At 39.4% G+C, this 16682-nt stretch overlaps 2 protein-coding genes across 2 annotated transcripts in view; both read left to right on the top strand.

Annotated features, from left to right (window-relative positions):
- PCBD2 (pterin-4 alpha-carbinolamine dehydratase 2) overlaps positions 1 to 16682 on the top strand; it is a 78961-nt gene that overhangs the window by 54385 nt on the left and 7894 nt on the right. The window lies entirely within an intron of this gene.
- The window catches only part of CATSPER3 (cation channel sperm associated 3), a 34126-nt gene continuing 17497 nt past the window's right edge, over positions 54 to 16682 (top strand). Inside the window, exons 1-2 of the mRNA XM_019421950.2 lie at positions 54 to 3092; positions 5101 to 5254. Coding sequence (XP_019277495.2) covers positions 2971 to 3092; positions 5101 to 5254 — 276 coding nt within the window. The 5' untranslated portion in view covers positions 54 to 2970. The remainder of the gene's footprint in view (positions 3093 to 5100; positions 5255 to 16682) is intronic.

Raw genomic sequence — 16682 nt, 5'->3', positions numbered from 1 at the left:
AATGCCTTTGGACAGTAATTTTCTAATTAGGATCCATGTGAGTCCACCCATCACATCTGCTCTCTTTATTCTTTCAATCTAGAGCCAGCAAGCTCCCCTTCTTTCCCCGTTTGCCCATGTCATTGACTTATTGTATAAGTGGGGTCAGGTGTCCTTTAGAGGATCCCACCTTCTGAATTTGTTCCTTTTGGTGTCATTTAACTTGTTTCACGTACCCTGAATGGAAACTTTTCCCCTTATTTTGAATGCAAGCCTGAGGGGCTCAACTTGTTGGCTGTTAACATACACCACATATTAACACAGTGGAGGGAGCAGGATATGGCTTGTAATTGCAGTGGTGAAGACCCGAGAATGCATCTACTAATTAGCAGCTACATGAGGGTTTGACATAAGGTCCTTGTTAAGGGTTGTTGCGTCTGCTGGAACTCACAAACTTTACTGTAGAGAATTAGAGATCTCATATGAGAAGGCTGTAGAAATACTCATTGTGGTAAATTCCAACAGAATGAATCTCCAGACATTCTTCAAGTAACTGACATGTCAGCCTAAAAAGACACTGTCCGAGTTGGAGGCCCCCAAATTCCCTTTTGTTCCAAACCTTTGTGTGATGGCAGTGGTTTCTCTGACATGGTAAACTTTGGTTTCCCTCCATTTTCTTTCTAAGTGATCTCTGGAGCCCAGAAGAGTTAGAGACATGAACTATGACCCCTTGTATGACTTCCATAGATAACAAACCAGGTGCCAGCATGTTTGACAGTTCCTTTCATAAACTGAAGTTAATGAAAGTTGTGAAAATAATGGTTACTTTCTGGTGTTGGTAGGAGTTAGGAGATCTTTGGCTCAACAGAATAAGCATGGTTCTTCGTGTTTTTGCTCTAGACAGAAAGCAGCAGCAGGTATATTGTATTTGGACACAAACCTGACTCCCGTTAGAGTGTTGAAGGATTGCAGGACTCTTAGAGGTACGGGGCAAGTCTATCTGCTTTCTCATCCAATGTTCAAAAATAAGCTGGTTGAACTCTGTAACTTACAGTTTTGTGAATTTCCTACAAAACAGCAAGGGCTGTAAAAGGGTTTGGCTAGAATATGTGAACTTTTTGTTTCAGTGCCAGTTACTTGGGACGATTAAAGGAATGACTCTTGGCCAGAAGACTTGAGTCCCCAAGCTGCCATGCTCAGCTTGTGTGTCCCCAAGTGGGGCCAAGTGTGGATTGCTTCCAAAAGGGTAGAAGAGGTGGCCCTTTGGCTTCTTGTTCCAGTGTTCCCGTCCTGTCCACCTGTCCATGAGAAAATATGGATGATTTCTGTGGACCCTGGATGAGTTTGTCGCCTCTGATTCTCTTCACCAGCTGGAGTTCCATTCCCGGACTAGATGTCTTCATCAGTGACTTCAGAAACCACATTCAGATGGGCTTAGCTATGCTGATATGGTATACTAAGAACAACTGGATTTTTCTCTGCTGCTTCCAGCTGGCCAACTTTCTTCACCCCTGCAAGCATTGTGAAAGATTTCTTTACATTCTTAATCTCCTCTCTATTTCTCCCCCAAAGTGTGCTTTGATGCTTAAAGAGGGAAGGCATGGAGGTATGTATACCTTTGGGGTTCCCGGGGATGGACTTGCACCATGCTCAGCTACTTGAGTGAGCATGAGGATCCCTGATGCCATCCATCTGTATACTCATACAGCACACACCTGCAAAGGGCCTTCTGTGTGCCCCAGGGGGAGTGGGCGCATTGATGTATTGGGGGAAGGTGGAAACAGATTCAGGTGGAGAACTGTTTCAGACTGTCTCCCAGCAGCTGCTCCAGGAGACCACTGTGGGAATGTCAGCCACAAGCCCAGAAGAATTTAGGGGGCATATGACCAAAGAAGGCAGTAGGGGGTATAGGAAGAGCTGATCCCTGAGGGAGAGAATGTAGAGAAAGAAGCTGAAGTATGAATCTTGGGGACATTAATCAGAGTGGTTCTTCATGCTTCACTGTTGATGATTTTAAATGGAGAAACTGAATAAATCAGATGTTATTTCCCAGTTCAGTGTATTGGTTGCCTCTAAGAGTATTTTCCTACCAGGAACAGTCATATACACTTGTTTTAGAATGCCTGTGACAGCAAAGGCATTGCGGTAGTTACTTCCTTTTCTTAGTGATCAAGAACTTAGATTTGCACAAATTTGATCAATTTAGCCACTAAAGATTTAGTGCAGCACAGGGCTCCTCAGATCACTCTGTCTAGATTTGCCTTGGAAACCAAAGGGGTTAGGAGTATGAAAGCATGGTGAATATATTAATCCCAAGAATTGAACCGAGCAAAAACCCTATTGCTCATGCACATAAAGTATCTCTACCCCACAGGCTTATCCCCTAAACTCTGTTTAGGAGGATCGTATGCACACAATTACATCCCCCCAATTAGCTAGTGCTGGGCATGGCTAACCTTCTCTGTTTCTACGTTTTCTTGCCTTCTAGCCCCAAACCCATCAAAATCTTTTCTGTCATTCCTGGTGTCTCCAGTCCAGTCTTGTGCCCTAGAGTTACGCTATTGACTTCTAGAACTCAGAGAACTTTTTTTTTTTTCCCTCTTATATGACCCTTATCTCTTTCTAACACATTAAGGGACTTTGTCTATCCGATGGGGATACTTCTGAAGAAGGAAGGGCTTTTGTCTGCTTTAGCTCTAGCATCTGTCTCTCACCTTTAGCCTGGAGCTTTATAGTTCCTGTGTACTCATAACCCTCTGGCTGAACTGAGGTGCTTAGTCCCCCAGGGAAGACAAGCTGTCTGCATAGGTCAGATGGGGAGGATTTTACTCCAGGGAACTGCAGACTACCACTATACTGGAATGCCCAAGAGTGACCTCATAAAGCAAGGGTTCCTTTTGTGGGCCCTGCTCTGTGGCCTCTCGGGATCTAGATGCCAAGGAGATCTCTAAGCATAGATTTTCTGTTGGATGATTAAAGCAAAGAATAAAAATGGAAATTTTTTTTGGGAAAATGCCTCAACAGTTTCATTACCAGAAGGACACAAGAGTCATTTCAAGCTCGCTGTTGGATAATGCCTCAATGCCATTCCATTCGAGATTTGGGAGCTTTCAGTAAATATTCTTTATTTCTCTTGCTTGTTAAGAAATGCGCAAATGGCAGCTTGGGGGCAGGGTATCAATGTTCTCTTAGCCTCTTCCTGTACACGCTCCTCCGCTGCCCAAAACAAGGTGCATGCCCTTGAGAATCTGCCTTCTGTGGCTGGTAAGGTTGGTGGAGGCTTAGCCAAACCCTTTGTTTCTTTGGCCTTATTATGACTGGCTATTTAAGTCAACATTCAGTTGTGCTCTTATTTGACCCGTACACTGAATTTGACTCTCTGTTGCCCTTTTTTACTTTTTACCTTTTTGTCATTTTTACTTTGCTTTTATTAGCTACTGTGTTAGAAAATTTGAAGATTTTTTGGGGGGATAGTAGACCTGATCTCACATCAGACAGTGAAATCATACATCTTGTTTTTATAGAGTATAATAGTATATATATTCTGTATTTATTTACTGTTATGAGAGTGTATTCATTTGATACATATAATGGGAAAAAGTGATACATACTCTTTGAGAAAAATTGCAAAGCACAGATAAATATAAATAACCAAGAAAAAGAATTACCTATAAGCTCACTTTCCATAGGCAGATACTAGTGACATTTTGGCATGTTTCCTACTCAGTTTTTTCTACCTATTTTTGTACATATGAGATAATTCTGAGTATACAGAGTTGCGTATCTTGTTTTTGTCTTTTGCTATACAGTGGATCATCATTTTTTCAAATCATCAAAAATGCACAGATATATTTTAGTATCTGTATAATATTCCATGAGATGGATATGCCATAGTGTACTTAACTAGTCTTTTTTGCTAGACTTTTTAAAATTGTTTTCAAGTTCTCACTACTATAAATAATGCTGGGATGCATGTGTTTGGCCATAGTCACCTCATTCCAGATTGTATTCTCTTAGGGTAGGTAGGTTCCTTACATCAGAGGATACACTCAGTGCTAAGGCTTTTCAGAGGAGCTGGCCAATTTACATTCCTCCTGGCATTTTATGAGAATGCCTCATCACACTACACTATTGTCAGTATTAAATGCTATTACGTTTAAGTCTTTGCTAACTTCATAAGTGAAAATGGTGGTTTCACCTAATTTGCATACCCTTGGTTAGTAATGCTACTGAACGTTCATTACCATTTATATTTATTTCATAAATTGATTGCCTGTTTTTTCCTGGAGTGTCCAGTTTTGTTTTTTTTTTATCATTAATTTGTGAGTACTTGTCTGGGTGATTATTGGATTACCAGTTTTTCCTACTAGACTGAGAGGATTGAGGTTTGCTCACCTTATATGCACAGTGTCTGCTATATTGCCTGGCATGTAGTACTCACTCGATAAGAATTTGTTGAATGAGTAAATGAAGATGATGCTTTGTTTTCCTTGAGAAGTAGTGGTAACTCCCCCCTCCTCCCCTCCCCCCCCCCCCCCCCACCGAGGTCTAAAGCGAAGGTACTAAATAACTGAGTGGGGACAGAACAATTTAGGGATCATTATACATATTTCAGTGGTTATTCAGTTAGTGTTGTGTTGCAATTTTTAAATAATATTTATCTAAGTAATCTTGACACCCAACATGGGGCTCGAACTCATGACCCTGATCAAGAGTCAATGCTCTTCCAACTGAGCCAGCCAGGAGTCTCACGTTGTGTTGCAATGTGAAAGTGTATTTACATTAAAAAAAATATTTTTTTACATTTTATTTATTTTTGAGAGAGAGAGCGCACAAGTAGGGGAGAGGCAGAGAGAGAGGGAGACACAGAATCTGAAGCAGGCTCCAGGTTCTGAGCTGTCAGCACAGAGCCCGACATGGGGCTCAAACTCACAAACCATGAGATCATGACCTGAGCTGAAGTCGGACGCTTAACCGACTGAGCCACCCAGGTGCCCCAGTATATTTAAATTTACATTCACAGAGAGGATAGAGCAGACCCTCATCCCTACAAAAATGTGTAATGTTTGGGATCTAGTTCTGTTGTAAGATAATCATACCTCTGCTTCAACTTTTTGACAGAAGGAAAGATCCTCAATGTCAGGAATTTGTGAAGAGAGTCATAATGAGTCATCTCTTTAAGATAATTATGATTAGTATCGTCTCCGTGAATGCCTTTTTTGTGGTCTTGTGGACTGATTATAATACAAGATACAACTTATTCACACTTTGTGAGGTAAGCAGACAAAAATGGATCCATTTTCTTCTGTTTCACCTGTTTTATTTTTGAAAATGTTATGTTTAAGGCATTTTGTTCAAGAAAATTTTCCATAGAAAAATTCTAAGGGCTTTAAAAAGCTACAGTAAAATCGGGGAAGAAGGTGGCAACAGTAGCAGTGGTGACAGTGTTTTTTAATCTCCCTGAGTTTCCTCTTGAAAGCAGAGCAATTTGAGAGCAGAGCTAAAAACCGATGGGCAGCATTGAAACCCAAACTAGTTAAAAAGATATCTTTACTAAGAGCCATAACTGCACAGTGTTAGCCTCTGAAGGAGACAAAGCAGAGGGCATTCAATAAATATCCACTGGAAGGTATGATGGGCTGATGTGAGAATAGCCCTTGATGGTGGGAAGGGCGTTGCCCATTCCAGTACTGGCTTAGTGCAAGAAGTTCTTGATAGTTTCCAGAGTGCCTAGAACAGTCTGGATCTTGTAAACTTTGAAGACTGACCATCCAGGGCTCCCTTCAGGGCCGCCACTCTCCCACCCCCTGCCCACCTAGGAGAGATATTGGGAGTGGAATAAAAATTGAGCAGGGTAGGGGCCCAGAGATGAAGGAGGAAAAGGTCCAGATAAAATTGGAGGAGGGAAACAGAACAAAGAAATCTTAAATGAGGCCACATCTTTAAAAAAATTTTTTAAGTTTATTTTTTATTTATTTTAAGAAAAAGTGTGAGTGGGGGAGGAGCAGAGAGAGAGGGAAATGGAGAATCCCAAGCAGGCTCTGCACTGTCAGCACAGAGCCCAATGTGGGGCTTGAACCCATGCAATTGTGAGATCATGACCTGAAGCTACCCCACCTTGAAACACAGCACAAAAGAGGGAGCTACATGTAGTTAGAACCACACCTTCTGAAAGTACAGGAAGGGGCAGCTGGGTGGCTCAGTTGGTTAAACATCTGACTTCAGATCAGGTCATGATCTTGTGGTTGGTGGGTTTGAGGCCCACATCAGGCTCTCTGCTGTCAGTGCAGAATCTGCTTTAGATCCTCTGTCTCCCTTTTTCTGCCCCTCCTGTGCCTCGCACATGTGCTTTTTCTCTCTCTCTCTCTCAAAAATAAACATTAAAAAAAAATAAAAGTTCAGGAAAGAGTATAAAAGAGTATACTAGAAATAGATTGAGGTAAAATCCCACAGAGAATTATTATGAAAGGAAAAAAGAGAATAAAGTGGAGAATAATACCCCTGTAGATAATGAAAGCCTACCACAAAGACACGTCCACAAAACAGAGGAGAACTGTAGCATGTTATTTCAGAACTAGGTAAATGTTTAAGAAAATGATATGAGATAGGAAAGAACAGAGGCCAAGTGACAAAACTCAAGAAAGAATTAGAAATAGGGGCATCTGGGTGGCTCCGTCAGTTAAGTGTCTGACTTCAGCTCAGATATGATCTCATGGTTTGTGGGTTCTAGCCCTGCATCAGGCTCTGTGCTGACAGCTCAGAGCCTGGAGCCTGCTTCGGATTCTGTGTCTCCCTCTCTCTCTGCCCCTCCCCTGTTCACACTCTGTCTGTCTGTCTCTCAAAAATAAACATTAAAAAAAATTAAAAAAAAAAAGAATTAGAAATAAAAGTCATTTAAAAAATGAAGATGTGGGGTGCCTGGGTGGCTCAGTTGGTTAAGTGTCAGACTCTTTTTTTTTTTTTTAATATTTTTTTAAATGTTTATTCTTGAGAGAAAAAGAGGAAGCACGAGTCAGGGAGGGGCAGTGAGAGAGGGAGACACAGAATCTGAAGCAGGCTCCAGGCTCTGCACTGTCAGCACAAAGCCCAATGTGGAGCTTGAACCCATGAAATGCAAGCGTCAGCCTCTTGATTTTGGCTCAGGTCATGATCTCACAGGTTTAAGATCAAGCCCTGCATCGGGCTCTATACTGAGCATGGAGTCTGCTTGGGATTCTCTCTTCTTTTCTCTCTCTCTCTCTCTCTCTCTCTCTCTCTCTCTCTCTCTCTCTCTTTCTCTCCCCCTCTCCCTCTCCCTCTCCCTCTCCCTCTCCCTCTCCCTCTCCCTCTCCCTCCCTCCCTCCCCTGCTCTCTTGCTTGCTTGTGTGTTTTCTTTCAAAGGAAAAAAAGTTGAAGATGCAACTAAGAGCAATTAGGCACAATAGGTAATAGCTTAAGTGAAATATTAGATTAATGGAAGAGATTTTTAAAAATCCATAAGAAATGAAGAGATAAAAAGGATTCAAGAGAAAATGATGAATATTGAAGATGTGGGAAGAAAAGATCCAACATAAATATAATAGGAGTCCCTGAATTTGAAACAAAAACAAAGGGACAGACCAAACACAAACCTGTATTTAAGAAAAGTTATCTGAAATAAAATAATTAAAATTATATATTGAAAGAGCACACTTTGAGAATATGGATTGAGAACAATAAACCCCAGGACTTTCTAGTAAAATTATTGGACTCAAAAGGAAAGAGGTAGAGGACATTGTGAGCATCTCAATTGGATAAGGAAAAGAAAATGTTTGACAGACTTTTTTCTGGTAATGCTTTCTGCTAAAGGAAACGGAGTAATATATTTAAGATACTTGAGGGAAGAAAATGTGAACCAAGAATTCTAGATGCAGTATAACTGACTTCCAAGTATCAGGCACATGGAGAAACTGTCACTGATCATTAAAACACTTGGATGATACTGTTCCCTTGAGCTCTTCCTTTGGAATCTGGTGAAGAATAAGTTTCAGCCAACCAGAGTGACTAGAGATGCATCAACATTAGGATGCGGATGAGCATTAAACATAATTGTTTGTAGAAATAATCATAATTGTGGGTTAACGAGAGATTCCAGCATATAATGAATCTGTCCTCTGGCAGGGAAGATACACTATGACTAAATGGGGGGGACTGGGGAGAGTTAATGCAAAAAAATTTAAAACCATTGTTAGAAGTGAGCTTAGTGGAGATACTAGTAGTTGTGTCATTTTGAGACTGTTGTGTGTGTAATACAGGATAAAGCAGATGGGTAATTATTGGACAGTTTAGTTGTGTTGTCCTCTGTGTCCTTTTTTTAATGTTTGTTTTTTTTTTTGAGAGAGAGAAAGCATGAGTGGGGGTGGGGCAGAGAGAGAGAGAGAGACAGACAGACAGAGGATCTGAAGCAGGTTCTGTGCTGACAGCAGAGAACCTGAAACAGGGCTCAAACTCATGAACCATGAGATCATGACGTGAGCCCAAGTCGGACGCTTAACTGACTGAGCCATCCAGGTGCCCCTCCTTTGTGTTCTTGAGAACCAGTAATAATCATGGAAGAAAGGAGAAACATATAGACAAAACTAAGTAAAAACCATGTAGTTTCACATTTAAATTTGAAACATCAGTATAAATTACTAATGTATTTCATCCTTACTCATGAAAGATCTAGAACATTGACTGCTAAACTGTTATGCATCCTTACTGCCCACAATTTGATTTTGAAAGACCATTTCTTACTAAAACAAACAAACAAACAAACAAAACAGACAGATTAGAGATTCTTAGAGAAATGATTGACTGCAGGTCTAGGGCAAGAAATAGTTGGGTCAGGAGTATCTTGTCATGCACATAGCAAGGAAGCTATCAAAGATTACTGGGGTCATGTCAAAAGGACTCATGAAACAACTTGAAGAAGAGGCTCCTACTGGACAAAGATGGGACACTTTGAGCTTCAATAAGGATAATAATTAAAATGGATTGAAACTCATCAAACAATCTATAAGTTTGCAATGATACCAAAACACTAATGTCACTTTGGAGGGTAATAAGGAACTAATCCTTTATCTCAAAAACTGTTAAATTAAGAGAAAGAATCATACATTACTAACCTTATATAAATCATATTACTGAGTAATATTACATAGTAAGGGGAAACTCTCTTTACAGAAAAATCCCAGGGGCACCTGGGTGGCTCAGTCGGTTAAGCGTCCGACTTCAGCTCAGCTTGTGATCTCATGTTCATGGGTTTGAGCCCCACATCAGGCTCTGTGCTGACAGCTCAGAGCCTGGAGCCTGCTTCGGATTTTGTGTCTCCCTCTCTCTTTGCCCCTCCCCTGCTTGTGCTTTGTCTCTCTCTCTCTCAAAAATAAATAAACATTAAAATATTAAAATAAAAAATGTTTACAATAAAAAAGCATCCCAGTTAATAAATGAAAAAAGAAATGATAGAATTAGGATATCGCTATTTTCATCCCCCAGTGAAGTAATGGATCTAGGCCATGAGCATCAGTGGCTGCTACCGTCATAAAAGGAGAGACAGCCAGACATTATATGCCTGCTGTGAAAGAACAGAACATACAATCTTGCCAAAGAGATGAAACCTGAATCTGATCTAGCCTTTGGATCCAGCTGCCTGTTTCTGGGAAATAGAGGACAGAGGAGAATGCTGAGCTACACCATGAGTGTGCAGTCAGCAAAATCCAGACTGGCAAATTCTACCAGTCAGGCTGCCTGGGTTCATCAACAAATAAAGTGTAAGGAAAGAGAAAAAGGAGTGGAAGACTTAAAAGACCTATCAAGTTTTTAAAAAATTACAATTAAACTTGAAGAATTAGTTCCAGGGATGTATACATGGGTTCCTATCTATAGAGAAATGTAAGAAAGTGATTACTATGAAAATCAGGATAGTGGTGATGTAAACAAAGGACATGGTGAAATCCAGGAAAAGAGAGACTTTGGAAAATGAAGGCATTGACAAGTTCCCATGTATATGGAAGGATTTAGAGAGCCATAAATGCCCAGGGCAGGACACATACTTAGAAAAGACTTGAGAAGATCCCAAGCTTTCACCTCTGGCTGATCTCTATGATCAGCACAAGTAGGAAATGAAGGCTAAGGTAGAGTTGAAAAATGGCTTAGCTAAGCCTTGAAGGGGTCTTCCAACACAAAGTTAGTCTGCAAAGACTAGGAGAGTTTCTTTTTCTTTTCCCTCCCCCCTCTCTTTTCTTTCTTCTCTTTCCTTCCTTTCCTCTCTTTCTTTCTTTTCTCCCTCCCTCTCTTTTTCCCTCTTTTTCCTTCCTTTTAAAAAATTTTTAAATGTTTATTTATTTTTGAGAGAGAGAGAGAGAGAACAAATGAATATGAAAGGGGGAGGAGGAGAGAGCGAGGGAGACACAGAATCTGAAGCAGGCTCCAGGCTCCAAGCTATCAGCACAGAGCCCAACATGGGTCTCAAACCCACGAACCATGGGATGATGACCTGAGCTAAAGTCGGACACTTAACTGACTGAACCACCAGTCACTTCGTTCTTTCCTTTCTTCCTTCTTTCCTTCCTCTCTCTCTCTTTCTGTCTCTCGTTCCTTCTCTCTCTGCCTTTCTCTTTCTTCCTTCCCTCCCCCCTCCCTCCTTCCTCTTCTTTTCTTTTCTTTTCTCCTTTCCTTTCCTTTCCTTTCCTTTCCTTTCCTTTCCTTTCCTTTCCTTTCCTTCTCTTTTTCTCTTTCCTCGCTCTATTTCTTCTGTTGGAGGCATTTAAGAAAATATCTCTTTAAACACTAGCTAAAGGAAGAGACTTCAATGACATACATGTGACAAAGAATACAGTGTTTTTTAAAGATTTTATTTTTAAGTAATCTCTTCACCCAACATGGGCCTTGAACCCACAACCCTGAGATCAAGAGTTGCATGCCCTATCAATTGAGCCAGCCAGGCACCCCACAGAGAATACAATTTTACAAAAACTTTTTAGAAAAGCCACTAAACAAATGACTGCTATCCACAGAAAGTAACAAATTCCGAGGAGAGGGAAGAATCTGATTTTTAGAGCTACTACACTGTAATATTTAAAATGTGCAGTTTCAGGGGCACCTGGGTGGCTCACTTGGTTAAGCGTCCAACTTTGGCCAGGTCATAATCTCTTGGTTCGTGAGTTTGAGCCCCACGTGGGACTCTGTGCTGACAGCTGGGAGTCTGGAGCCTGCTTCAGATTTTGTGTCTCCCTCTCTCTCTGCCCCTCCCCATCTCATGCTCTGCCTCTCTCTCTCCCTCTCAAAAAATGGATAAACATTAAAAAAAATTTTAAAAAGTCTAGTTTAAAAAAAAATTAAGCATGCCAATAAACAAGCAGGTATGGCTTTATTTCTTTACTTATTTTTAAATAATTTATTGTTGAGTTAGCTAACATACAGTGTATACAGTGTAGTCTTGGCTTTGGGAGTAGATTCCTGTGATTCATCATTTATATACAACACCTAGTGCTCATCCCAACAAGTGTCCTCCTCAATGCCCATCACCCATTTTCCCTGCCCCCACCCCCATCAACCCTCAGTTTGTTTTCTGATTTAAGAGTGTCTCATGGTTTGCCTCCCTGTCTGTAACTTATTTTTCTTTCCCTTCCCCTATGGTCTTCTGTTAAGTTTCTCAAATTCCACATATGAGTGAAAACATATGATATTTTTTCTGACTGATTTACTTCACTTGGTATAATACCCTCCAGTTCCATCCATGTTAAGCAGGTATGACTTTTACACAGGAGAAATGAATAGAAACTGTCCCTGAGAAAGCACAGACACTGGAATTACTAGACAAAAAGTTTAATAAGTTCACTGTGTAAAATATGCCCAGGAAGCTAAAAGAAACCATGGGAAAAGAGCTAAATGTAACCAGGGGAACAATGTTTCAAGAAAGAGAGAATATCAATAAAGAGATAGAAATTATAAGAAGGAACCAAACAAATTCTGGAGTTGAAAAGTACATTAATTGAAAAATTCACTGGAGGGTGCCAGAGCAGATTTGAACAGGCAGAAGAAAAATCACTGAATTTGAAGACAAATCTAACTTAGTCTGAGGAGCAGAAAGAATAAAGAATGAAGATAAATGAACAGAGTCTAATAGACCTGTGGGACACAAACATATCAACATACATAAATTAAGAGTTCCAGAAGAAGAAAGAGAAAGAGAATATTTGAAAAAACAATAGCTAAAAACTTCCCACATTTGATAAAGGATATATACATCCAAGAATCTATAAACTCCAAGGACAAACACAAAGAGTTCCACACTGAGACACATAATTGAGTCTCGAAAGCCAAGCACAAAAAGAATCTTGAAAGCACCAAGAGAGAAGCAACTTTTCACGTACAAGGAATTCTCAATAATATTAGCACCTGATTTCTCCCCAGAAACTGTGGAGGACAGAAGGAAGTGACAAGACAGATTTAAAGTACTGAGAGAAAAATACTGTTGACCCAGAATTCAATATGCAGCAAACCTGTCTTTCAAAAAATGAAGGAGAAATCAAAACATTTCTAGATACACAAAAGCTTGTGGAATTTCTTTTACAAGAAATGCTAAAGTTTGCCCTGGGGTGCCTGGGTGACTGAGTCAGTTGAGCATGTGATTTCAGCTAGGGTCATGATCTCATGGTTCATGAGTTTGAGCCCTACATTGGGCTCACTGTTGTCAGCGCGGAGCCTGCTTCAGATCTTCTGTCCCCTCTGCCCCTCTCCCACTCACACTCTTTCTCTCAAAAATAAACATTTAAAAAAAGGTATTAAAAAAGAAGTGCTAAAGATAGTTCTTTAGGTGGAAATGAAACTAGACAGTAACTTGAATCCACTGATAGAAGTAACTACATAGGTAAATATAAAGGCCAATATTATTGTATTTTTGGTTTGTAACTAAATATATGTATGTATGTGTGTATGTGTATGCTTTGAAATACAAATGCATAAAACAGTTATAGTTAATGGGTGCACAATGTATAAAAATGTATTTTGTGGGGTGCCTGGGTGGCTCAGTCATTTAAGCATCCAACTTCAGCTCAGCTCATGGTCATGATCTCATGGCTCGTGAGTTCGAGCCCTGCATCGGGTTCTGTGATGACAGCTCAGAGCCTGGAGCCTGCTTCAGATTCTGTGTCTCCCTCCCTCCCTCTCTGCTCCTCCCCCACTCACACTCTCTCTCTCTCTCTCTCTCAAAAATAATAAACAAAAAAAAAATTAAAAATGTATTTTGTGACAACAAAAACATGGGGGAGGGATGGGGCTGTAAGGAAACAGAATTGTTATGTACTATTGAAGCTAAAGTTGTATTAACTAAAAATAGATTGTTACAAGTTTAAGAGCTTAATTTAATCATGAGAGTGACCACCAGAAAATAACTTAATAAATGTACATAAGAAGAAATAAGAGAGGAATCAAAATGGTACACTATAAAAAAAAATCAAGCACAAAAGAAAGCAGTAGTGGAGGAATTAAGGAACAAAAAAGGTATGACATATAGAAAACAAATAGAATGGCCGAGGTATTTCTTCTTTGTCAGTAATTACTTTAAATGCAGAGGAGTTGAGCTTTCCAATTAGGACAGAATGGGTTTTTAAAATCCAAATATATGCTATCTCCAAAAGATTAACTTGAGATTCAAAGATACAAATAGGTTGAAAGTAGGGGCGTCTGAGTGGCTCAGTTGGTTAAGCACCTGACTTCTTGTGGCTCATGAGTTTGAGCCCCACATTGGACTCTGTGCTGACAGCTCAGAGCCTGGAGCCTGCTTCAGATTCTGTGTCTCCCTCTCTCTCTCTGCCCCCTCCCCTGCTCGTGCTTTATCTCTCTGAAAAATAAATGTTTAAAAAAAAAAAAAAAGACAACCCAAATAAGTTGAAAGTAGAAGGATGAAGAAAGATAATCCATGCAGGTATAAATGAAAAGAGATCTGAGTTGGCTGTACTGATATCAGATAAAATAGACATTAAGGCAAAACTGTTACAAGAAACAACATATTTGACAAAAGGGTCAATTCATCAAGAAAATACAATAATTTTGCTTAACTGCATACAGAGCATTCTCCAGGATAGACCATATGTTAGACCACAAAACAAGCTGCAATAAATTTAACAATACTGAAATTGTACAAAGTATCTTTTCTGACAACAATGCAATGAAACTGGAAATCAATAACAGCAAGAAAACTGGAAAAAATTCAAACATATGGAACACTCTTAAATGACCAGTAGGTCAAAGAAGAAATCACAAGGGAGATTAGAAAGTACTTTAAGGTGAATGAAAATGAACACACAACATAACATGTAAGAAATATAACCAATAATATTGTAATAAGTTTGTGTGGTGACATATAGTAACTACACTTACCATGGTGAGCATTTCACAATGTATATACATGTCAAATCACTGTTGTACACCTGGAACTAATATTGTATGTCAATTATACTTCAATTTTAAAAAGCATGATAAAACTTACAGGATGCAGCAAAAGCCGTGCTCAGAGGGAAATACATTCCTGTAGATGCCTGCATTAGGAAAGAAAAAAGATCTTGTATTAATAATCTAGCTTTAGACGTTAAGGAACTAGAAAAAGAGCAAACCAAACTTAAAGGTAGCAGAAGGAAGGAAATTAAAAAGATTAGAACGAGATAAAATCGAGAATAAAGAAAATCAACAAAACCAAAATTTCATTTTTTGAAAAGATCGACAAAATTGATGACTTTAGCTAGATTGACTAAGGAAAATAAGACTCTAATTACTAATAATAGAAATGAAAGTTGGGACATTACTACTGACCTCATAGAGATAAAAAGGGTTATAGGAGAATACTATAAACAATTGTACACCAACAAATTAGACAACCTAGATGAAACTAACAAATTCCTAGAAACATACGACAAAACTCAAAAGAAATAGGAAACTATTTTTTTAGTTTTATATATAAAGAGGTTGAATCACTAATCAAAATCTCCCAACAAAGAAATGCCCAGGGCCAGATGACTTCACTGTTAATTTTCTGCTGCATTTAAAGAAGAATGGAGGCATCTAGGTGGCTCAGTTAGTTGAGTGTCCAACTCTTGATTTTGGCTTGGGTCATGATCTCAGAATCATGGGATTAAGGCCCATGTTAGGGAGCCTGCTTGGGATTCTCTCTTCCACTGCCCCTCTCCTGCTCGCTCTCTTTCAAAATAAATAAATAAAAATAAAGGGAAATGAACACCAATCCTTCTCAAACTCTTCCAAAAATTAGAAGAGGATGGAACACTTTTGAATTCATTACATCAAGCCAGGATTACCTTGATACCAAAGCCAGACAAAAGTATCACGAGAAAAGAAGACTACAGACAAATATTCCTTATGAATGCAGATACAAAAATCCTCATGGAGATACTAACAAACCGAATTACGCATCATGTTTAAAATTTTTTTATGTTTTTATTTTATTTTTGAGAGAGAACAGTAGCAGGGAAGGGGCAGAGAGAGAGAGAGGGAGACACAGAAGCTGAAGCAGATTCCAGACTCCAAACTGTTTGCCCAGAGCCCTATGCGGGGCTTCATCTCATGGATGGTGAGATCATGGCCTCAGCCAAAGTTGGGTGCCCAACTGACTGAGCCACTCAGGTGCCCCTAAGCAGCATACTGAAAAAGGTTATACACTATGATTCGTTCCTAGATTTATCCTAGGAATCCCTTCAACATACGAAAGTCAATCAATGTCATACACCAGTAGAATGAAGGAAAAAATTCATGTTTGCATCAGTTCTTGCTGAAAAATCATTTGCAAAATCCAATACCCTTTCATGATAAAACACACACACACACACACACACACACACACACACACACACACACAACTTAACAAACTATAAATAGAAGGGAAATTCCTTAAGTTGATAATGGGTATTTATGAAAAAATCCACAGTTAACATCATAGTCGGTGGTGAAAGACTGGAAATCTTTCTAATCTAAGATCAGGATCAGGGGACTGCTTTCACCATTAAAAAAATTATGCTGGAAGTTCTAGCCAGAGGAATTAAGCAAGAAAAAGAAAAAAAAATGAATTGGGAAGGAAAAATTGAGATTATCTTTTTTTGCATGTGACTTGATCTTATGTATAGAGAATCCTAAAGAATACACACACACACACACACACACACAACTATTAGGACTATTAAATTCAGCACAGTTGCAGGGCACAAGATAAACAACGAACATTAGATGTATTTTTTATACTAACAGTGAACAATCTGTAAAGGAAATTAAGAAAATTCCATTTACAAAAGCATCCAAGGGGTGAAGGGGCACCTTGGGTGGCTCAGTCCGTTGAGCATCTGACTCTTGATTTCAGCTTAGGTTATGATCCCATGGTCATGGGATTGAGCCCTGCATTGGGCTCCATGCTGAGTGTGGAGTCTGCTTAGGATTCTTTCTCTCTCTCTCCCTCCCCTGCTTACATCTTCTTTCTCTCTCTAAAATAATAATTTAAAAACATCCAAAATAATAAAATACCTAGGATTAGATTTCACCAAGGAGATGAGAGATGTGTGTCCTGAAAATTATAGAACATTGTTGAAAGAAATAAGACCTACATAAATGGAAAGACATCCCATATTCATGGATTAGAAGACTTGTTAAGACTTGTTACAAAGACTTTCCAGAATGATCTACAAATTCAGTGCAATCCCTAT

Source organism: Panthera pardus, unplaced genomic scaffold (genome assembly GCF_024362965.1).
Source record: "Panthera pardus isolate Hobbes unplaced genomic scaffold, ASM2436296v1 HiC_scaffold_2, whole genome shotgun sequence".
NCBI classification, from domain to species: Eukaryota; Metazoa; Chordata; class Mammalia; order Carnivora; family Felidae; genus Panthera; species Panthera pardus.
This window is presented reverse-complemented; position numbering and strand designations above follow the sequence as displayed.